The sequence below is a fragment of the Heterocephalus glaber genome, unplaced genomic scaffold, assembly GCF_053883595.1.
Source record: "Heterocephalus glaber isolate CG9 unplaced genomic scaffold, H.glaber_assembly_v1.0 deba00001781, whole genome shotgun sequence".
NCBI lineage: Eukaryota > Metazoa > Chordata > Mammalia > Rodentia > Bathyergidae > Heterocephalus > Heterocephalus glaber.
The window spans coordinates 2,105,672-2,130,100 of record NW_028258467.1 but is presented as its reverse complement, the minus strand read 5'-3'; the positions used below and the strand labels follow the sequence as shown (position 1 = coordinate 2,130,100).

Here is a 24,429-nt window from a genome sequence, read left to right as displayed (position 1 = left end):
TGGCTGCAGACAGGTGCATTCCATAGCCTAGGCAAGTTCAAAAACTGTTTTATTTCTTGTTATCCAAGTACCTTTGAAAAGATAATTGTACAAGTCATGGCATGAAAATGGTCTTCGGGCAGCCCCCTTTTGGCCCTGGCCTGAGAAATGTACATATTTACATGGGCCCTTAGAAAGCAGGGACCTGGCCCGGTGAGCTGGCAGCTGGAAACAGGTGAAGGAGGGGCCGAGGCTTCATGGCCACCGGCTTCACATAGTGGCAGGCAAGAGACGAGCTGTGTTGAAGGCACTCGGTGACATGTACAATTTACAGAGGTCCCTGCAGGGCCCCCCTGTACCTGGGCCTGGGCCTGACTGGGTACAGTGGGTAAGTACCACAGCATGTGAATCCCACAGCATGCGAGGCCCACAGTAGGGGCTGAGGCTGACTGCCCTGCTCCAAGGACTCCAAGTATTGCTATAGGGTGGGTGGGACCAGCAAAAGGATCCACCCACCCAGACACAGGCAGATGAGGGCACACCTGAGCCTTCCCAGGATCCATGTGACCACGCACAGTATGAGGAGCTGCGCAGCACTATGCCACTCCCACATAGCAGGCTCCTGGGTACAGGTTTGTTGCTGGGCTGACACTGCTGTGTGCTGCAACGTGTCCTGGGTGTGGCCACCTGCTGGTCAGTCCACCTTCTCCACCTTGCCGATGATCTTCTCCTCAAAAACAGGCAGCACAGACTCATCTTCTCTCACTTCCTCAAACACCACTCCACAGTCAAATTCATCACTCACTTTCTTGAAGTAGTATCTGGGGACAGAGGAGAGCCACAGAGGGTCAGGCAATGAGGACAGCCAGCCTGTTCCCTGTGCTCAGGGAGGGACACCTGTTTATGTCTGGGGCCACCACCCAATGTATGCGTGCTTTTCCCAGGGTCAGGTGCTCAGCCTTACCTAGTGCCTGTTTGCTGGACCCACCTTGGGGCTGTGACCATAGCTCACCAGGAAGTGCCTCAAAACCCCTGGAAGGGGCATGGTGGTGCACACCTGTAGTCCCAACTCAGGAGGGAGGCTGATGCAGGAGGATCACTGAGTTGAGGCTAGCCTGGGCTACATAGTGAACTCAAGGGCAGCCTGAACTATACAGCAAGACCCTGTCACAAAAAACCCTGGGAGTTCTGCCCTGGATTCTAGGGTGCTGCAGGAGAGGAGTGGCAGCTACATGTGTGTCCCCATTCAGCCAGTGTAGTCACAGGGCATTGTCACAGCCACTCAGGACATTTGCCATGGGCTGGGCTGACCTCAGCAGTCTTGGTCCTATTCAGACCATCTGCCTTCTGCCTCTCCTCAAAGCTCTAGCTGCAGTGGGGAAGGCTAGGTGCCTGCTGTCAGGTCAAGCCAGCACGCACATGGACCCACCTGTTTAGGCCTCAAGTTTTCCAACTTTTATTTATTTTTTATTTTTTGCTACCGGGGATCAAACTCGGGACCTTGCGCTTGCGAGGCAGGCGGCGGAACCACTGAGCTAAATCCCTGGCCCCAATTTCCCAACTTTTAAAATGGGGGCCCTGACACCTCCCACTCCCCACCTGCCCAACATGGAGAAGTGTCCAGATCCACATAAAGACTAACAGGGCAAGAAATGGTCCTGTCACACGGCCAGCACAGGTACTTCCCGGCCCCCTTCTCACCTATAGCTGCCCTTCTTGGTCAGCAGCTCCTTGAACTGGCCCAGGGTGACTGCTCGGCCTCTCACCAGGGTCCGGTAGGGGATGGGCTCCCCACAGAAGTAGTAGGCCACTACAATGCTGTCACATGGCTGGGCACTGCCAACACCCATCTTCTTCTGTGATTTCATCCTGTTCAGAGATAGCAGTGATGGGGAGGGGGGTTAGGCCCAGATCTCAAGGGAGCCCTCCCAGACCTCAGGGTTCCCAGAGAGGACAGCGCACCCCAGGGTGACACTTGTCATGGCAAGACCAGAGGTCCAGCCAAGCATGGTGACACACGCCTGTAATCCCAGCACTTGGTAGGCTGAGGCAGGAGGATACTTACAAGTTCGAGGCCAGCCTGGGTTACAGAGTAAGTTCAAGGACACCCTGAACTACATAAAGACCTTGTCTCAAAAAAAAAAGACTAGAGGTCTACAGGCCCCACTGTGCCAGCTCTGTGCCACATGGTTGTCTGGCTCCCTGGGACACAAACCTCAGGAGCCCCAGGTCTGGCTGGTCAGTGGCACTCCCCACCCGATTGTGTGAAGTGGGGATACAGCTTCTCAGCACATCAGGCCAAGCTGCTGACCCACACAGCCCCATCTCCACAGAGGCAAGGTGGTCCATCTGCCCACACCCTACTAAGATTGAGACCTAATCCTTTTAAGACATGTGAAAGGCAGGCACCGGAGAACCAGGACTGTGCACAGGTCTCTGAATGAACTGCCCACAGGCCACAGTCAGCCAGACACCCAGAGCTGAGTGAGGCCGACGCTGCCTCATGCCCAGGCCGAGGGACCCTGTCCTGATGGGCTGCATGGCCTCTTAATGTCAGGTGACTGGCAGTGTCCTCCTGTACTCCATGTCCTCCAGCCACCCCACCCCAGAAGCCACCCCAGGAACCAGGCTCCCCACCAGCTGGGTATGATAAAAGCTTTCAAAATCAGCCTCAGGGCAGGAAAGCTACATAGGGGGTTCCTCTCCTGTGGCCCAGGCCATGAGCCACCAGCAGTGTCTGTCCACTTTGCACACCTGGCTCCCAGGCACCGGCTTCCTGGCACTTTCCCCCAGCACTGCATCCTCAGAGCCCACCTTCCCTCAGGACCCTCTTCTGCATGGAGCTGGGGGCCAACTGAGGAGTGCCCCATGCATCCTGCTCATTGCTGAAGCACAGGAAGGGAGCAGTCAGCAAAGTCCACACCATCCACATGTGGCCATGGCAGGTGGAGGTGGTGGCCTCACCCTTGGCCCTGAACAGTCAAAACATCCAGACACCATGGCAAGTGAGCTGTGCCTCAAGCTCCCTGGTTCCTCTGCAAGGGCATCACAGCTGCAGCCCACACCGTATTCAGGACTGACATGGGCCCGTGAATCCTGGACTGGCAACCTGAAGAGGCCAGAGGCAAAATGAGGGGCAGGCTGTGATCCCGTGCAGACACTGGCCGGCCCTCTATCACCACTCCAGATAGCCCTTGTTCCTTGTGCAGACAGGAGGGAAGACTCAGGTGTCCGAGCTTATGTTTCACAAGAGTTGCTCCACCTCAAGACCTGGCTTGGGCCAGGCTGGGCAGGCAGCACTGAGGGACCCTCAGGTGCACGTACTCTGTCTCGGAGAGCTCCAAGTCCGACACGGCTGGCACCACGCTCAGCATTGGCGTGCACGCTGGCCTGACACAGGCACGTCCCCGCTGCATGACCGCCTGCACGTACCTAGGGGACAACCTGCGTCAACGGGGAGAGGCCACGGCCAGTGCACTGCAGGACCTCCCACCGAGTGCTCCCCTGTGAGGTAGATAAAGACACCAAATCCCTGCCAGGTCTTGGTTGGGGTGACTCCATTTGGTTCAGGGTACCCACACTCGTTATCTGGGTTCCTTGGAACTCATTTTGAGGAATTGGTGAGCTAGGTGCTAGAAGGTGCCACCTCTAGGTTGGGTGACCTCTTCACCTTGCAGAGGGCCTCTTGGAGAACATGTGTCTTCATCCCCTCACTAAGGTGTGGTTCATCCTACTCAGCTCTCAGGCATGAACTTGCTGAGGACAACATGGGACACCAGCTCTGGAGAGTGCGGCAACAGCTCCATCTGCATCCTGTGACCCCATGCCACAACACAGGCCTGTCCTGAGGTCACTGCACAGCAGTGCCTTTCCACATAGACCCCATATTAGGGCACGCCACTGGGGATCCAGCACCCTGCCTGCCTGGAGGCCTTTGCTTCATGAATCTGCAGCTGTTCCTCAGTTCAAAAGCCTCAGTTCCTCAGATGGGAAAATAACCCAGTCACTCCAGGTTCTCCACACAGATGTGCTGGAGCCACCCACTGAGACCTCAGCAGAGAACAGTACCCCGAAACGCACAGCATGGAGCAGGTTTCATGCCTCAGCACAGAATGAAACAGCACCTGCCCATAGGGGCCATAGGGGTCCAACAGGAAGGGCATATGCAAGCCCTGCCCGCAGGGCACCCTGCCCTGCCACTGCAGACCTTGCCCTTCCCCCCCAGTCCCACAACAAGGCCCCACTCCAGTGCTCTGGGCCCCACTAGATCACAGGCTCCTGCCAAATATGTGCAGCTTCTTACACAGAGACAGGACAAGAGCATGGGTAAGACAGCTGGTGGCAAAGAAGTCATCCCTTAGATTCCAGTTAACTATAACCCCTTCTGGCCCCAACCCCTGTGCAGATTGAGCCTGTGTGGTTCATGATGACCTTCACCAGCTGGGGACACATGCAGACCTTTGTTGAGCACAGGGAGGTCCCGCATGCTGACACCAGCACAGCTGACCAGGACCACATAGCCCGGTAGACCCCGAGAAGTGGGTCAGATTCCAGACCTCAGATGACCCAAGATGGCTGAGACCAGTCAGCAACTTTGAAGGGAAACAGTGGATGCCATGTGACCATGCTCCCAGGGCCTTAGATCCACTTGGGAATTCCAATGAGCCAGAAAATCCAGGAGACTGACCTCAAGGCTCAGACAACAGGGTAAGAAGCCACATTCTGGTCTGGATAGAAAATGCTGCCACCTGGAAAAGGTCTGCCAGTGGCCCAGGCAGTACATGCTCCTCTAGGGGACAACAGGGTTTGGCCTGAGCTGTGGCAGCAGTGGGTCAGGCTGAGGCCCTAAAGGCCAAAGGTGGCAGAGGAGGAAGGGCTGGGGACTGGGATCTGTCCAAGTAAGTTTTACACCCCCATGTATTTCAGCACCTTCTATCGGCTTCGAACAGAGGCAGTCAAGACACTTTAGGATGGCCACCAAGCCAGCATGTCCAGAAGCTGCCAATCACTTGACTTTGTAACTGTCTGTCCTCACCATACTGGGGATCCTGCAGCCTCCCACACAGACCCAGGCAGGACATGGAGGAACAACTCTCCTCCTCCCCAAAGGACAGTGAGAACATTCACCATCCCAGCCCTTGACCCCACGGCAGGGCCATTTTGGTGGTTCTCAGCCCATGTCCCCAAGGGCCCTCTGCATGACCCTGCAGTCACCTCACACCTACACTGCCCTACCTCTGCTTGGAAGACAACTTGCTGGCTCGCTTCTCTTCTTCCTCCAGACGCCTGCGGGCTTCCTCCAGCTGGGTCAGGGGGTTGGGGGCCGGGTTGGGTGGCATTGTGGGGTCTTGAATGAAGAGATGAGAGGGCTGGACAGAATTTCGAAGCTGAGCACTGACCCAGGGGTGCACGGCTCCAGGGCGCTCGATGGACAAGGGCCTGGAGTTCTCATGGGCCTGCTGCTTCCTTGCCCCAGACGACCTTGGGGAGCAAGAGAAGGTGTGGCAGCATCTGCCTCCTAAGATAAACATGACCATTTCCTGCAGACCTCTTAACAGCTTTACGGAAGTAAAAATATCATACAGACTTTCTCTACAGATACCATTTTTACTGCTTTAAAATTTTTTAGGGCTAGGGTATATTCCAGTGATAGAACACTTGTCTAGCACGCATGAGCCCTGAGTTCAATCTCCAGTACCACGAAAAATTAATATTAACATAAATGTTCATGGTGGAAAACCTGGCATAGACAGGACATTCAAAGAAAAATATAAACGATCCAGGGCCGGGGATTTAGCTCAGCAGTTTTGCCACCTGGTGCATAAGCACAAGGACCCGAGTTCCATCCGCGGTACAAAAAAAAAAAAAAAAAAAAAAAAAAAAATATATATATATATATATATATATATATGATCCAAATATCATAATTTAGAAATAATTACTCCTATTAAGTAGTTAAAAATACTTACCTGGCCTAATTCTAATCAAGTAATTTCCCCCTTGACATTATCGCCAGTGTCTCCCTCACTACTGACCCCTGGAGAACATGTCCTCCATCGGGGAGGCCCAGTAAAGATGTGGGTCTCCTGGCCAGAGTGACAATTCAGCCCCAGGGCAGGTGTAGCACAGGACACACCAAGAGGGACTGGGGCAAAGGACTAGCAGCTAGCCAGAGACACCTCTCTCAGCCTGTGAGCTGGACAGGGCCTCATCTGAAGCAGCCTACTCCGAAGGCAGCAGCCAGTATGGGCTGTCTGTGTGCTCTCTCTTCAGTACAGAAACTGCCAGTCATGGGGACTGTGGGGACACAGCCTGCTCTTTGTGAAAATTCACAAAAGAGAGAAATCCAGAGAAACTAAGAGCTACTTCTCATACAGCTGGAGTTGGACAGGATCCCCCAGAGAGATCCCACAGGACAGGATGGTGGCTGCCAAGAGACACAGGCAGGGACAGCGGGGTACTTCCCCAAAGGATGTCTGAGATAGGAAGTACATCTGCCTCTGGTCATGTGGACAGCCTGGGGTGGGGCGAGGGTACCTCCTATGTGGCCCTAGGAATGAGTATAGGCACATGAGGTGATACCCAGAGACAAGACCCACACTGTGTGGGGCTGGCCCCAAAGCAGCCTCTGTCCCCAAGGCTGGGAGAGCAGGTGCGAGGGCTGAGCCTTTTCCCTCTGCTTGCCTAAACTTCCCACGTGACATGCTTCTCTCAATGGAACCAAGAATATCCCTTATGCTCGTAGTCCCACTCTTAAGCATGACCTATGCCCAGCAGACTCCACATGGAAAGGTGCTGCTCACCCATGGCCAGCTTTCCTGTGCCTGCTGATCTCTTTTTCCCCCTCAATGATCCACTGCATGATCTTCTGGTTCTTCTCTGCATCCTCTGTGGTGCCTGTCACCTCCGTGTTGGTGTTCTTCCCAGAGTCGGCCTTCTTGGCATTTCTTTTGGAGGGCACACCTGCCTTCCCACTGCAAGAGCGAGACCTGTATTTACCCTGGCCTTCCACACAGTCCCCTCACCCCCAGCTCCTCACACCCAGATGGAAGGCCACTGTATTCTCTGCAACCTATGCTGTGGTGTGGGGCCTGTTCTGTTTTGACTTCCTGGAAGATGAGAACTATGCTCATCGCTGTCTACTGTGCCCTTCTCACCTCACCACCTAGATACTACTGCCTCCCACCCTAATTCCCTGTGGCTTTTACAAGGGAAGCTCCAGGCTCATGGGGACACGGCCTTAAGCCCCAGCTCTGCTTCAGGCCCTCTGGACCACAGCACAAGTAGGATACCACTGTTCCCACCACTAGGGCATGAGGCAGTGCTGATGCAGGACTCACCTGTAGGATGGGTCACTGGCACTGGGGGTGGCACCTGTGTTTTCTGAATAGCCACGGGGCTTGGCTGGGTGGCTGTGTGATTCTAGGCCCCACATGCTCTGGACCCTGCGGGTGGCCTCAGCCTCAAGCTGCTCCTTGGGTCTGGCTGTGCTGTGGTGAACATGGTGGTGAATATGCCTGTGATGGTGTAGGCCAGTAGCATCCAGCTTCGCCCCTAACTTGGGCATGTGCTTCCCATGCCCTGAGGCTGCACCCCCCAGCATAGCTATCTTGGCCACATGCCCACTGTCAGGGGAGCGGTGGCCTGGCCCAGGTGACTGGCAGCCAGGTGTCCTCATGACTCGCTGCACATGTTCATCCAGGATGCTCTCAGGGTTCTCCTCGTGGGTGTCCCGTAGCCCAGTGCATCCCATGTCCACACAGCGGGGTGGGAAGTGGTGCCAGGCTGGGGCAGAAGGCAGCTTGTGACTCACTCCTGGGGGCCCAGAGGGCAGGTCGCCATCCTCGCCTTCCTCCTCCTGTGGGGACAGGGCAGCATCAACACCAGCTGCACTGTAGAAACCTCCCATGTGGGGAAATAGGCAAGGGAGAAGCCTTGCTGGCAGTGGGCCATGTCCTGGAGGTCAGGGCCCAGCATGTAGCCAGGCCAGGGAGAACCATCCGACTGGGTACTTCGTGTCCAACCTCTGAGGGCTATGGAAGCCTGCTCTGATCTGCTGTCCCACTTCTGCCAGGCTTGGCTGCAGGCCTAGGGCAGTGGGGCAGGACACCAAGTGGTCATGGACACTGAAAGAGCTCTGCCTGGGTTTAGTTTTCTTTGTATATTTCTCACTAAGGTGTTTTCCTTCAATTGTGTTTCCCTATTATTTGATTTTATTATCATATATATTTTCTACAGTACCTATTTCAAAGTGAATGGTGCTCCTGTATGTCGAGGTCTTTTACTTGTCTGGCATACATGTCTTGATAAACTCTCATATTAAGCTAGCAGAATTTCATTTTATTATCCAAGAGTCAAAAGATACTGAACTATCTATGATGACTACACTTGAACACTTTAATTCTAAAAGTCACACTTCATATTTATTTTCTTGTTGAATTAATTTGGTATTAACCAAACGTTGAGGGTGGGGGATAAAATATACCACACACACACATACATTTTTTTGAGACATGGTCTCACCAAGTAGTTCAGGGTGCCCTTGAATTTATTATGTGGCCCAGACTGGCCCAGAACTCGTGACAATCCTCCTGCCTCAGCCTCTTGAGTACTGGAATTACAGGTGTGGGGCACCATGCCCAGTTTAACCTATTTTAATATAAACAAATTTCTAAAAGTTGGAAACCAAATTCTTCACAAATACAAAACATTGGGGCTGGGGATTTAGCTCATTGATTTTGCTGCCTGCTGCACAAGTGCAAGGACCCGAGTTTGATCCCCGGTACCAAAAAAAAAAAAAAAAAATACAAATACAAAACATCTCAATGCAATCAAGACTAGTGCACACTGCTGCTAGAGGACATGGGGTGATGGCTCCTCAGTTGGTGCTGGGTGCAGATAGGACAGAGTTGAGGGTACAGAGACCCTAGGGACATTGCCTGTCTGTGAACTCTGAGGACTCCAAGGGCAGTTCTTAGCTCAGTTTTGTGTGGACTGAAAATGCTTCCAGTTTGGGGTTTTTTTTGGTTTTTTTTTTAATACTGGGGATTGAACATGAGACCTTGCGCTTGCGAGGCAGGCGGCGGCATCACTGAGCTAAATCCCTGGCCCAATGCTTCCAGTTTTGATGCCACTATCCTCTAGGTACAATAAGGAAGGGAGACCTCCAAATCCACTGGAAACTTTGGGCCAAGATACACTTTTTAGTACTAGCTCCTCACAGAAATTCAACTGTAGGGTTTATTCATATTTTATAAAGGGGATCAACCCAGGGCTTTGAGCATGCTAAGGAAGTGCTTTACCACCAAGCACCCCAGCCTCAGTTGTAGGGTTTAAAAACATAATAGATTAACTTAATTGTTCATCTAATGGTTTTTGCTATAATCTTGGTGTTATTTCCCAAATTTTACAATGACATTATCTTAAAAACAATGCCCACTGTCAGGGGAGCAGTGGCCTGGCCATTCCTTTTAAAAGGGCTATTATCTATCTACTGTGTGATGCATATCAACTACAGAATCATATCCTGCTATAGATTTGTGATTACACTGCCAACTGCTTGACAGCTAGCCCAGGCTACAGGGAGGCACACGTCCAGAGGCAGCAGAATTAGGCTAGGGCACATGGCAGTCTGCCTGAGCTGGAGGCCATCTGCCCACAGATTATTTCCTGAGTTGACATGATAGAAATGCATGGAGCATTCGTTCTAACATTTTCTGTTAAGTCAGAAAACACTGCTCTGCCCCATTGTTGTAGTCAGCCTGGCCCCTCCCTTTTGAGAGTCTCTGGGCACACTGCCATGGCCCTGCTGTCCTCTCTGTTGCTAGGGACAGAGCCACCCCACCTGGGCACAGCCAGGGATTCCACTGAGTTGGGGGAGCTTTAGCACTCAGCTATCAGAAAAGCATATTGAGCCAGGTGAAGTGGCATACACCTGTAATTCTAGCACTTTGGAGGCTGAGGCAGGAAGATCACACATTTGAAGCCAGCCTGGGCTACAAGGCAAGACCTGGTCTTTTTTGTGTGTGTGGTACTGGGGATTGAACTTGGGACAATGAACTTGTGAAGCAGGCGGCAGAACCACTGAGCTAAATCCCCAGGCCAAGACCCAGTCTTAAAAACCAAATCAAACCAAACCAACCCAACCCAACCCAGAAAAGCATACTGAACTTCTATTTATCAGTGTCTTCATAATATCTCTATAAGCCAGGCATAGTGGTGCACACCGATAATCCCAGCAGTAGGGAAGCTGAGGCACAAGGACTGCCACAAGTGTGAGGCCAAGTTGGACTATACAGTGAGTTCAAGACCAGCCTGAACTACACAGTGAGACCCTGTCTCAAACATAAAACAAAACAAAACAAGCAAACAAAAAAGCCTCTCTAAAACATTAACTTGGCCGCACCACAAGCAGGTAGAGCAACAGCCAGAGGAGTTGCTCAGCAGGTCACACACAGTAGCCCAGCCTCACACTCAGCATGGTGAGCTCTTCCTCCCCCCAACCCCCCCCCCCAATTTTTTTTCTTGAGTGTGTTCACAGAATCAACTGGGACATCCTCAGGACCACCCTCAGGGAAGAGAGATGATGTCTGTGAAAAGGTCTGCTACACAAAGCAAGACGCTAACCTGGTCACAACACTAGGGCTTAGCACCTGCCAAAATTTATGTGGCAACATTGCTCCCAAAACTTTGGTTTTTGGATAAGACTACTAGAATGCAAAAACTATGCACCTCAATTTCCTAGTGCCCACAAGGAGGGTTGGCTTCAGGGTGCATACATCCAGTGTCCTTGTTGTCCACCAAACATTACTCCTGGGGCCACAACCCCAGGAGCAACAAGGGAGCGCTTCCTCTGGACAGCAGGCCCATAGAACAAGTTCTTATTCCTGTCCATCAGAACCACGTAGCGGGTGATGCTCCTTTTACACAGAGGCTGGCAGGAATGGTGGCTCTGGCAAGTGGCTTCAGGAAGGTTCCTGAACCTGGGGAACCCAGGGAACTGTGGAGAGGGTGGGCTAGCCAGCACCTGCCTATGGTGTGCTCCCCTGAGAAAGGGTCATCTGAAGACCCTGAGCATCTCTAATTGCCTGAAGGGAGAGAAGAAGACAGGAGAGGACAGGATGCGGCTTACCTCAGTGGTAAAACAATATATATATATTTTTTTTTTTTTTGGTACTGGGGATTGAACTTGGGTCCTTGTGCTTGCGCAGCAAGTGGCGAAACCACTGAGCTAAATCCCTGGCCCAACAATATATTATTTACACGTGTAGATGAGTGTGCACATATGCGTATCAATATATACATGCAAACCCTCTCTTTGAAAGCTCCACTGTCTGGCTATTTATTTCACCCTCTGGTCTGTGGTGATCACACCAGGTCCCACCATGAATTAAAGCTTCTGATGGGCTTGTGTGAGATCTGCTGTTACCTTAATGGGGAGCTGGCCCTATTGTTTCCAGCTGGCACCATAGGAGTATCCACCCTATGGTGGTCTCTGACAGGCACACACACCTAACCTGAAGAGCACCTGAGAGAGAGGGCCGGCACTACCGAGAGTCTCAGAGGCCTGGGGAGTTGGGCTTTACATGTTAAATGGACACAAGTGAGTGGGTAGACACAGAATTCCTTAGAGAAATATTACTGTTTGAACTTCAAGTATGGAAACTCATAAAAATGTTTACCTGTCTTTGCAATACCAGGGCCTTTGTGTCCCTGGCCCTTATTAAAAATTTATTTTTATGGGCCGGGGATTTAGCTCAGTGGTTTCACCGCCTGCTGCATAAGCACAAGGACCCAAGTTTGATCCCCAGTACCAAAAATAAAAAATTAATTTTTATCTGTTTTTGTTTTATTTTTTTATTTTGATAGAGGATCTTGTTAAGTCACTAAGTTGTCCAGGCTGGGCTCAAACTTGGGATTCTCCTGCCTCAGCCTCCCAGACTGCTGATTATAGGCATATTCTACCATCCACAGCAAAATGCTTGCATCTTACCATGTATTTATATCCATAAAGTACTGCACAGAGTGAAAGCTATGTGCTAACTGTGTGAGTACTGTAGGAGGCCCACTGAGGCCTTTCCATGAGCAGCACAGAGGAGTGCAAGTCTGAGGATGAACAGCTGAATACAGAGGGAAGGGGGATAGGACTTTAACACAGAACTTGCACTGTCTGTCATTAGCACCTCAGCTATGGCAGCCTTCTGGACCACAGCTCAGGTGCTGCCGCCACAAAGGGCAGGGAATGAAAATGGTCAAGGCCTCCTCCCAGGAGATGGCCAAGGGCACCTCTGGGCCTCTGAGGGTGGAAAAGATGAACATTGGGGCTCAAGTAACAGTGATGGGGAGGGCATTACAGCAGGTGGCCAGAGGTGGCACTGTGTCAGGAGGGGTGGTGACAGCCAAGCCAAGGAGACTCCCTCCTCAGGCCTAAGACTGCCCTGAAGCCAGAGCCACTGAGCCCGGGGGAAACATGGAGAGGTGCCTCTCTTCGGTGTTGCCCACTCACCATCCGAACACGTTTTAGCCGCTCCTCCAGCTTCTCCTCAGCCTCCCGTGTGCGCTGAACAGCCTCTAGGCGATGGATGAGCTCCTCAGCAAACTTCTGTGGCTCTACACGGATCTCCTTTGGCATTCGGTAAGTGCGCTGCAGCAAGACAGTGGTGAGTGGGTGTACCTTGCAACCGTGGACCTCCACCCTCTCCCACACAGCATATCGTGAATATTTGGTGAGACTTGGCACATGAAATCCTCATCCTATTTTAAAATAGGTGTTTGGTGCCGGGGATTTAGCTCAGTGGTTTCGCCGCCTGCTACGCAAGTGCAAGGACCCAAGTTCGATCCTCGGTACCGAAAAAATAAAATAAAATAAAATAGGCATTTGTTCTTTCCTTTCATTTGGGCACCAGCCTTCTCATCAACCCCTCTTGTCTCCATTCAACACTGACGCAGAGAAGGAAACTTACTTTCCAGCCACTCATGACCACAGACCTAGAGGCCTGGGGAGGGTACTCCTCTCCAGGGATAGAGCTGCAGACGGGAGATTAGGGGGAGGATGGGTGAGTGCAGGCTGCTGCACCCCTGGGCCGACCACGAACCACTGGACAGAGGCCAGGGCCTCACCATCCTGCTCTGACCCATGCACCTCCAGAGCTTATTCACAGAGAAATGACCTTAAAGTAACTCACAGGTGGGGATGGGGTTCCTGAGGCTCAGTGTGCAAGGACCACTGAGGACAGGAGAGGCCCATGAGGAGTCAGCATAGCACTGGCCACCAGAGCCTCCAGTTGGCTTGTGGTCCTGTTGGCACAAGCCCATGGCACTTCCAGGGCTCCCAGCCTGCAGGAAACCCCACAGCACCACTGCACACACATATGCATGGGCCCTGGGCTCAGAACACAAACAAAATTCAAAGTGCAGGAAAAAGGCTGGAATTCAAGAGGGCTTTTCTGTATAATACAATATAAATCAGCTGGGCATGGCGGTGCATGCCTGTAATTGCAGCATTCAGGAGACTGAGGCAAGAGGATTGCAAGTTGAAGGACTACACAGTGAGATCCTGTCTCAAAAAATCAAAAGGGGGAGAAAAAATATATAAATCCACAATATATTTTATAATAATATACTGCGTAACTTTGGGGGGGCCCTTTATTTTGAAATAACTTCAAACTTCCACCAGTTATAAAGAACAATACCAGGCAACCCCATCTTCTTCAGATCGGCCACCCAGGTGTGTGCTTCTCTGCCAATTCACTTTATCACCCCTTACGGACACACACGTGTGCACACACATGCACATAACCTGTGCACACACTTTTCTGAACCAGCTGAAGCATATGTATTGAACAAAATGTCATTCCTGTTCCCTAACCACAGAATATGGGCAAGAGAGGACTGGCCTTGTCACAGTGCTGTGACACAGCAGACCTTGCTCCAATTTTACTGCCTCAGAAACGTCCTTTTCGACAAAATACATTTAAAATCCAAGCCACTAAGGTCTATGGTGGGAGGGACATCAGCTCTCTCCTGACTTGGGAGCAGGGAGGGGGGGCGCTAGTGACAAGGGAGGTGACCTGACAGGTGACAGATGGCTGTTGGGTATGCATAATCCAGAATTCAGAGATGGTGGAGCAAGGCCAGGTGGGAAGATGGGGGGTGGAGTGGCTGTGTGTTTTACTCCCCCTGCCTTCCCACCAATGGACTCTGGCACAGTCCTAAGTGCACATACACTAGTATCTCATCAGTAAGACTGTACCTAATCACAAAATGGTGTGGGCAAAGACAAGAAAAACAGGTACAGGCCCTGAGGAAATCTGATGCACTGAGGCTGAGAACAAGGAACTTTCTAAACAAAGATCCTAGACACACGGAGAGCCCAAACCACAGTGTGTGCCCAAAGGAAGCCTGCTGAGTCAGCTTCTCAGCCTCACAGCTTCTACCACCTGCTCAATGTGCTCTAGTGGTAAAAGGAGCTGGGTGTTCTCCTGTTTTATAGAACCTCAGATCACCTCCTTGAAAAAAATGGAGCACTTTCTAGCCAGACTCGGTGATGCACATCTGTAATCCCACCACTTGGGAGGCTGAGGCAGGAGGATTGCTGTGAATTTGAGGACAGCTTGGGCTACACAGTGAGTTCAAGGCCAGCAAGAACTGTATAGTGAGACCTTGTCTCAAAAAAAAAAAAAAAAAAAAAAAAAAGCAGCATGTTTTGCCATTGTGACAAAAAGAGTCTAAGCAAAGAGGACTACTAAGCCCTGCTGAGAATCCCACACACCATGGCATCTGCTCTCTTCTTCACCCACTGCCTCCCTTGGCTTCTTCTTTCCAATTAGTGTGATCTTCCGGAACCTATAACTCTGTGCCTTCTTCAATTCCAAAACATGCTCACAACAACCCCTCTGACTGCTCTCCCACTTTGTGCTATGTTTTGAAGTCTTTTCAGGTCTATAGTCCATTCACCAATTTGCTAAGTTGTTTTTTGGTTTTTTTTGGTACTGGGGATCGAACTTGGATCCTTGAGCTTGCGCAGCAGGCAGCAAAACCACTGAGCTAAATCCCCAGGCCCTTGCTAAGTTTTTTTAAATATTCTGTTTAATTTCACTAAGTTTTTTTACTTTCAAACAATTTGAAACTTATAGTGAAGCTGAAAGAATGATGCAACGAATGTCTTTCCTGGATCTTCTGAGAGTATGCTGCCTGCCTGACTCCCATCACCTTCTCCTTGCTGTCACTGCCCACACCCCCAACCCCACCCAGAAGCCATCACAGCCCCAAGCTTCCCACCACTTCAGCCAGCACAGACAGGGCACACAGAGGTCCTGCTTTATCAGTCTCTCCTGACATCCAGGATCCTGTGGTATCTGGAGACCAAAGGCCAGGTACTGTGTATGAACCTCTCACTCAGGTGTGACCTCATGATCTGTTAGTTCACGTACTGCCCTTCCCTCTGTCCTCACAGAGGAGCTGCAGGAGCCCCTTCCTAACCAGGCCCCACTGCTAACTCAAGAGGATCCTCCCCACTCCAGCCCTCTAGGACAGTAAGGCCACCCATTCCCCATCCCTACACTGAGAACCTCTAGGCTGAGAAGACACATGTCCCTGCACATGCAGGTCATGAAGGGACCCGTTACTCTACTCAGGCCCAAATGGCTCCAGACATGTGAGTGCCAGGCACTCCACAGATGATCTGCAACACAGGTATACATGGGCATATATGCAGACACGTTTGCACTGGACACACACATGCAGATGTGTGTAGATACCCTCATGTATGTACACACTGACACACACATGAAGATGATCTGCACATGTTTGTACATGCAAACAGCCTCTGATACTGTCCACTCTGACCAAGAGACAGCACTAAGGTTTAGTCTGATCCAAGTCTGTGCAAAGAGTTGGCCAGGAGGTCATCCTTTCTCAAAAGTATCCTGTCATAAACATCACTTTCCTGATTTGGAAATTAAAGATTCTGCCAAGAAGCTGAAAGATCCCTTCTATGAAACACTGTCAAAGGATATGTGAGGCCCCTAGGCACCGGCCTTCCCAGAGCAGGCAGTGAACAAGTAAGTGGTGGTTCACTCACTGTGGCAGGACCCAGACGTGGAAGGCACTACTGCAAGCTTTCCTATATCCCTCTAAAATTCTTTCTGTTCAAAGTCAACATGTCAGAATAGGGAAAGCTAACCATTCCATTTATCGACAGAGAAACTCTGCAAACAGGGCTGGGTGTAGCCCTGACCTATGGCCAGCAAAATCCCCAGATCAGGAAAAGCCATGATCATTTCCTCTGACAGGCATAGGCAGCTTCAAAATCAAGATGTTCATGTGGTGGCACTCATTGCTCAGCCATAAAAAGACTAATTTATCAAGTTTCACCTTGAGCAGAGCCCACTCACTTTCTGACAGATTCCAGGGTTAGGCGGCCATGCTGTCATGAAGCAGCTCAGATGTTCTCCTACTGAGGGAGCAGGGGGCACTTCACCTCACAGCAGTGAGAAAAGAACACCAAGTAAGGGCACTTCACAGAGACTCCTCTGGTCATACTGTGCCCACTGTGCCCTGCTGCTTACCACTCTGACATACTAACATCACTAAGCTTACACACTAGGCCCAGGGGGCAAGCTGAGCTCCCAGGAACCCAGGCAAGCTCCTCTCCCATTGGTCAGTGTCACTGTAGCCCAACTCTGTGGGGAGAGCAGGCAGGCACACAGTGGCAGTACTTACAGGAATGTGAGGTAGAGGCACCCGCCCGTTGACCTGGACACTCTCCTGCATTTCCCTGCGATGCTGCTTACGGGTCCTGTACGGGGGGACTCCATCCCTGTGCAGAAGAAGAGGACACCCATTAGCTCTACAGAACACAAGGCAGAGCCCCAGCAGGACCCTCAACTTGACTGTCAGCTGGCAGGTGTTGGCGACAATATCCATAGTGCAGTAGCCACATAAGCATGCATGCACAGGATAGCACACACACACGTGTGCACTCACAGTCACACCTGACAGTAAACCTCAGGAACTCAGCCATGGTATATTCTTCTACCCTGTACTTCTTAGCATTTCTACAAAGTTCAGCTGTACTTGCTTTACATATTTGGGGTCAGCAAACTACAGCTTGAGGCTTTATTTTTTGTTTGTTTTGGGTTTTTTTGAGATGGGGTCTTACTATGTACTCCAGACTGGCCTTGAACCTGGTATGTACTTAATATGGCCTTGAACTTGATATGAACTTGATATGAAAACCTCAGTTTTCCTGCCTCAGCCTCCCAAGTGCTAGGATTGTAGACATATGCTGGACCTGGCTTTTGAGGCCTTTTTTTTTTTGGTACCAGGGATCAAACTTGGGGACCTTTCGCTTGGGAGGCAGGCGGCAGTTGAGGCCTATTTTAGGTTTGATAGCTAACAATGATTTTTACATTTTTAAAGGGTGGGATAACATACATGACAGAGTTCGCAGGTGCTGGCAAAGCCTAAAGTATTTTTTGCCAGCCATTCCTGGCAATGTATGCTGACTTGCTGTATTTCCTAGCCCAAGCACGATGGACCTGCCTTGGAGGGGCTGCTAAATGGACTGAAAATATATGAGGGCTATGAAAAAGGGTCAGGGGAGACAGGAGAGGGGCAGGAGAAATCCCACTGAAAGTTTAAAGGTTTCCACAGTTCTTCTGCTTTCCTCCAGGTAAACTGGCAGGGCAGTGTGACCTCTGAGGAATACCAAGCTGGTTGTCTTACATGTCAAAATTTAGTTATGAACCATCAGAAAATAAACACGCAAGTCAAATCATATAGTCTTTGGATAGTTCCATATTCCAGGATTATGTCAATAAATGCAACGCTTTTTTTTTTTGGTACCAGGGATCGAACTCGGGTCCTTGCGCTTGCAAGGCAGATGGCAGAACCACTGAGCTAAATCCCCAGCCCTAATGCAATGCTTTTATTCCTTCAAGATAGACACCAAATTCAACACCCTGAAAACTTCCCAGCCCTCTTCTACTGTTAAAAAAGCAACTCTGGGTCGGGGATTTAGCCCAGTGGTTCCGCCACCTGCCTCACAAGCAGAAGGACCCAAATTCAATCCCTGGTTCCAAAAAAAAAAAAAAAAAAAAAGCAACTCTGTCCAGGGATTTAGCTCAGTGGTTCTGCCACCTGCCTCACAAACACAAGGTCCCGGTTTGATCCCCGGTACCAAAAAAAAAAAAGCAACTCTGGAAGGCACATGGCAGAGAACCCAGCACGATGTGAAGACACCCTAGAGCCCTGGGAGACAGGATGCTGAGGGTGCAAGCACCATTTCCTTCTCTGCCTGTCTCTGGCAACACAAAGGATGGGTGGGGCTCCCATCATCTGGTCACTGAAAGACCTCAGCTTCTGTCTTCTGAAGGGCAGAGCTGAGAAGGCCTGTTTCTATACTCCCTTCCAACTACTGCTCATGGGGGCAGTGAGGACACACTGAAGACACACAAAGAGGCTAAGTACTACAAACAGCTCTGTTCTCATCTGGCAGCAGGATGAAACACAACCACCATTCTGACCCAGGGGAGGACTTTGAGGGCTTTGTAACACTGACGTCCAGTGAGGATCTTTTGGCCCCTCTGCTTTACATGAAGGCTGGGTGTGCCCAGGGCAGGACAAAAACCTCAATGGATGCACAAATCTCAGAGCTTCGTCCAAGAGGAACAGTGCACTTAGGTCAGAGTAAGGTGCCAGAGGCTGTTCCCGCTGTTCTCAGGCACCTTCAAGGTGCACTGGAGGTGCACGTTCAGGTCCATTGGAGCTGTGGACAGCAATGCACCCAAGAGGTGGTCAAGGATCAGAGACAGCACATCCTGAGGCTGGGCTGCGAGCAACGGAAGTTTCAAATGTCTTTCAGGTGCTATTAGGTCTGTGTAGGCATCCTGAAGCCAGTGTCTTCTTTGTTTCTTCTACATTGACCACTTTAAAATCCCACGTGCTTCTGCCACATCTTCCACATCTATGTTCCATGCTGATACATAAGGGAGCACCTGGCTGAGCACTTGTAAGTCTGACCCCAACAGAAGTGATAAAACGTGCCATTTCATTTTTTCCTCTAATGTCAGGACAAACCACAAAGAATAGAGCATCAAAGAAAAAAATGCAAGCATATGTTTATTTTAGATCCTCCCTTTGGAAAACATATGTCCTTTTTGTAGAGAAAATAAGAGATTTTTTTGAGAAAATTGCATTGGAGGTTTTTGTGGGGGTTTTTTTGTACTGGGGATCGAACTCAGGACCTTGCACTTGCCAGGGAGGTATGGCGGCACTGAGCTACTACATCCCTGGCCCAATCAGAGGTCAATTTTTTTTTTTTGGTACTGGGGCTCGAACTCAGGACCTTGTGCTTGGGAGGCAGGCAGCGGAACCACTGAGCTAAATCCCCGGCCCTAGAGGTTAATTCTTTTTTTTTTTTGGTACCAGGGACTGAACTCGGGTCCTCACACTTGTACAGCAGGCGATGAAACCACTGAGCTAAATCCCCAGCCCTGGAGGTTAATTTTTGAATTGGAGGTTAGTATACATGTTGCTGAAGTGAGCACGAATTGGAGGTTAACTCTGCCACACTAGGACAAGAAAAGCCAGGTGTGGCAGATGCTCAGGGCTGCAAGGTCTGTAACTGCTCTGTACATGAGGCAGCACATAGACCTCCAGTGATTGCAAACGGAACAGCCTCACCATACCGTCAGAGTAGTGGGAAACAAAACACCCCAAGATTTGCCCAGGCAGGGTGGCTACACTGAGTCCAAAACAGCTCTGTACATCTGGAACTCTGCTGTCGATTTTTGTTTTTATTTTTGTTTCTGAGATAGGTCTCAAGCTGGCCTTAAACTCAGCAATCCTGCTTCAATTTACCTAGTGGTAGGACTATAAGAGTATGCCACCATGCCTGACCTTCGAACTCAGGTTTTAAAAGAATGTTTAAAGACTGGCAGATGAGAACAGCAAACCATAAAAATGGTACATAAAGAGATTTTAAAAATGAACATTCACCAGAGATTTAGCTCAGTGGTTCCGCCACCTGCCTCGCAACTGCAAGGTCCCAAGTTTGATCCCTGGTACTCAAAAATAAAACAAACAAACAAACAAAACGCACATTCACAAAACAATGGACTATAAAAGTTAAAGAGAAAACTAGAGCCCAAAGCACTGGGTGGTTCTGGATTTGCCTAAATTTTACCTCTGATTCTCCATCTTTCAAGGGCATCAGGTAGCCTTGGGATCAGAGAGCAGCAGTCAGTGCAAATGTCAGTTACAGCTTGGGTTTATTTTTGGTGCTTGGGACTGAACCCTGAGCTTCCAATGAATAATATCCCCCAGCCTTCAGCTCAGTTTTTAAGAACACTGCCCATAGTACAGGTCATCTGTGCTTTAGGTGCACTAAGACCAAGTTACAGGGGAACCAGGGAAGGCAGAAACAAAGCCAGTAGGTCCAAAAAGAATGCAGAGGCACATGGCCCACCTCTAAGCCGCTGCGCTCCACAGCAAGGGTGCGACTTACACACTGCTGTCTGTGAGGGACAGGGTGTCGGCATCGCTGGACAGGCTCTGCTGCTCACTGTCATTGGTGCTGGTGGCTGGGGCCAGGGCATAACCGGAGCTGACGTAGTAAGGATTGGCTGGCTCCCGCCAAGGTCCACACCTGTGAACAAGGAGGGCATGTGAGTGGCAACTTGGCAATATCTTTTGGTTTTAATCCACATTTTTTGAGTTATCTGGATTACCTTAATGTACAAATTTAAAATGAAAGGAATTCAGAAAAAGAGTAGAAAGGGCCCATCTCTTCTATCTCTCTCCCAAATTCCTTATAACTCCATCCTTCCCACTGGGGTGGCATCTTTCCACATCTTTCTTCTGCTTTAGGAAGATCTTTAAGTATACACATAGATATCAAGCTAGGGATGGAGGCACACGCCTGTAATCAAAGTACTCCGGAGGCTGACACAGGTGGATTGCCTTGAGTTCGAGGTCAGCCTGGGCTACATAGTCAGTTCAAGGCCGGCCTGAACTACATAAAGAGGCCTTGTCTCAAACAAACAAACAAACAAACAAACTAAGCAAACATATATAGATTATCATTTGAGTTTAGTTTTTATGCATTTAACTGGAAACAACTCTGTCTCTTCCTGAAGAGCATGCTCAGAGATGATCCATTATCCTTGGTACTGGCTAACAAATAACCCTGGTTCCCTGGCTAATCCTCAAGGCATCTCAGAGCAATAGTGGTGGTTCCCGGTCAGGGCTCCCAGGGCTCTGACCAGGCCCTCAGCTTCTAGTAGCTGGGGTGCTTGGCACACGGCCACCTTTGCCCTTGGGCACACATGTGAGATCTGCCACAGGCCTCCCCAGCCAAGAGCAGCAATGTTCACTTGCTTCCTAGAGGGATTTCCCTCTGCTTGTTGGTCAGAATTGTGGCCAACAACTGGCCAAAAAGTGAGACTTTGTTGTGGAATTGGGGTTCAAACCCAGGGAGGGTTCTACCAATAAGCTACGACTCTAGCCCTTTACACTAAATTTTTTATTTTGAGACAGAATCTCGCTAAATTACCCAGGCTGGATTCAAACTTGAATCCTCCTGCCTCACCTCCCTCAAGCTAGGATTAGAGATCTGTACCACTGAGCATGGATAAAACCTCTTTTTAATTTGCATTTTTCTGACTAACAGCTAGGTTAGAGTTATTTGCTATTTATATTTCTTTCATCTGTTCATAGCATTTGTCCATTGTCTTGAGTTTCCATTGGCTTATTGGTTTTCCTTTTTTTGGTTGTTTTGTTTTGTTTTTTGGAGACAGGATCTTGGTACGTAGTTCAGCCTGCCTTGAACTCATTATGTAGCCCAGACTGCACTGGAACTCAGGCTAATCTTCCTGCCTCAGCCTTCCAAGTGCTGGGATTGCAGGTGTGCATCACCACACCTGGCTGAGCTTCCTAAAGATTTACAGAAAGTTTAAAATAGTCTTACTATTAATCTCTAGTTATATACATAAAAAATAATTTCTCAAAAAAAATAATTTCTCCCTAAATGTTATTTTTCTTTTCTTTTTTTGGCAGTACTGGGGATATAAGCCCTCTATCCCTGTCATTTTTCTAACTTGTTTATACTGATTTTGCTCATATAAAAGTTTTCTTTTTTTTTTTTTTTGGTACCAGGGATCGAACTTGGGTCCTTTCACTTGCGAAGCAGGCGGTGAAACCACTGAGCTAGATCCCTGGCCCAAAAGTTTTCATTTTTATGAAATCAGATTTCCTAATATTTTCTTTTGTAGCTTTTTTGTATCGTACATAAATAGGCTTTCCTCATTCTAAGTCGCAAATATAGTCTTCTAATTTTTCTTTATGTGCGAAAAGTTAAAAAAAAATTTTTTGAGACAAGGTCTTGCCATGTAGTTCAGGCTGGCCTCAAACTTGTGGAGATCCTCCTGCCTAAGCCTCCTGAATGCTAGGATTACAGGTGTGTGCCACCACACCCAACTATAATCAATAATTTTAAATTCCATTTGTGTGTGTGTGTGTGTGTGTGTAGTACTGGGGATAGAACCCAGGGCCTCATGCATGCTAGGTAAGCACTCTACCACTGAGCTACATTCCCAGCCCTATTTTATTTATTTATTTATTTTTGGTACCAGGGATCAAACTCGGGTCCTTGCTCTTGTGCAGCAGGCGGCGAAACCACTGAGCAAAATCCCCACTCCCCTTAGGGGTTTTTTTTGTTGTTGTTTTTTAGGGGCCTTTTTTTTGTTTTGTTTTGTTTTGTTTTGGTACTGGGGATTGAACTCGGGTCCTTGCACTTGCAAGGCAGGCAGCGGAACCACTGAGCTAAATCCCCAGCCCGGGCCTTTTTTTTTTTTTTTAACTTTTCTTTTTTGGTACTGGGAATCGAACCCAGGGGCTCGCACTTGCCGGGCAGGTGCTGCGCCAGTGAGGTACATCCCTGGCCCAGGCCTATTTTATTTTATTTTGACACAGAGTCACACACTACATTGCCCAGGCTGACCTGGAACTTGTGATCTTCTTGCCTCAACCTCCTGAGTATGTGGGATTGCAGGTGTGAGTCTCTGCATCTGGTCTCAAGGGTACTTTCAGTCACATCTTGACCTCCCTTTCATATATAAATCTACCTGTGGACTCCATCTGTACCACTGCCTGGATTCACCCTCTGGCTGCCTCCTGTACCCCTGCATGGTGTTCTAACCAGCTTTCTCCTTTCTAAATATGGCCCCCACTATTTGTTGCACCTCTACAGGTTGGTGAAACAGAAATAACAAAAATGGCTCAGCAGGGGCTGGAGCAACGGACCCTTGTGAATACTCATGTTCTGAATAGACAGAACTTTCTGGAAAGGCCCAATTCCACCAATTCATGCCCTTCAACAAGACAGGGCACCAGGCATCTTCAAATCATGGGCCCTTGTCACCTAGGACATGTGGACTGTGAGTTGGGGCAGGCAGTGGGCTGGAAGAGGCCCTGATGTGTGTCCTTGAGGGCGTGGTCTAGGCCAGGGCCTCTTGCACCCTGCAGGGCCAGCATCTGAAACTGCAGATGCTAGAGTGGGATCTTTGTAAGATCACGACACTCCTATTCCATCAGTAGAAGGACATGGGAAGACTGCAGCAGCAGACACTGAGGCCACCTTGTAATCCATCTCCTGAGGCAAGCACTCACCTCCCTTGTCATTACAGCGGGAAACATAATCAGCAAGCTTAAGTCCAAGCGGGAATCGGTTGGCAAGTCTCTCTGGACCACCCGCTGCAGCTTGAGGTCACTTGGGTTAGGCTACAAATGTGTCATGGATAGGAAAGGTAGGAAGGATACAGTACCCTCGGGCCTGGGGAGTGCATCACCAGACAAGAGGCTGACAGTGAGTGACTGACTGGGTTCTCTGGAAACCAGATGTGACAGAATGAGGCCAGCCTGCAATCACACATTTTCTTTTAACTATAATGAAGCAGTTTTCAACTGATGTTATTTCTTCTGTATTTAAAATTACAGGGCCGGGGATTTAGCTCAGTGGTTTCATCCCCTGATGCACAAGCACAAGGACCCAAGTTTGAACGCCGGTACCCAAAAAAAACATTAATTTTTGGGCCAGGGATTTAGCTCAGTGGTTCCAGCGCCTGCTTTGCAAGCGCAAGGTCCCGAGTTTGATCCCTGGTACCACACACACACACACAAAATTTAATTTTGGGCTGGGGATTTAGCTCAGTGATTCCGGCACCTGCCTGTTGCGCACAAGGACCCAAGTTCGATCCCTGGTACCAAGAAAAAAAAATTTTTAACTTTTAGCCTAGAGTAGTGGTACATGGTTGTGATCCCCATTACTAAGGAGGCTGAAGCAGGAGGATCACAAGTTTGAGGCTACCCTGGATAATTTAGCAAGATCCTATCTCAAACACTAAAAAAGGGCTAAAAGCCTGGTGGTGCATACTTGTAAACCCAGCACCC

At 49.6% G+C, this 24,429-nt stretch overlaps 1 protein-coding gene across 5 annotated transcripts in view; it reads right to left on the bottom strand.

Moving 5' to 3' along the window:
- Nucleotides 1-32: 32 nt before the first annotated feature.
- The window catches only part of Axin1 (axin 1), a 56,506-nt gene continuing 32,109 nt past the window's right edge, over nt 33-24,429 (bottom strand). For 4 of the 5 annotated variants that reach the window (XM_087202807.1, XM_004873701.4, XM_004873702.4 and 1 more), the window contains 9 exons: nt 20,489-20,629; nt 16,702-16,798; nt 12,485-12,622; nt 7,320-7,837; nt 6,783-6,953; nt 5,215-5,460; nt 3,304-3,411; nt 1,681-1,848; nt 33-800 (listed from right to left, as the gene is read on the bottom strand). In XM_087202807.1, coding sequence (XP_087058933.1) covers nt 674-800; nt 1,681-1,848; nt 3,304-3,411; nt 5,215-5,460; nt 6,783-6,953; nt 7,320-7,837; nt 12,485-12,622; nt 16,702-16,798; nt 20,489-20,629 — 1,714 coding nt within the window. In that variant the 3' untranslated portion in view covers nt 33-673. The remainder of the gene's footprint in view (nt 801-1,680; nt 1,849-3,303; nt 3,412-5,214; nt 5,461-6,782; nt 6,954-7,319; nt 7,838-12,484; nt 12,623-16,701; nt 16,799-20,488; nt 20,630-24,429) is intronic. The other variant, XM_021251405.2, reaches the window with a different exon arrangement.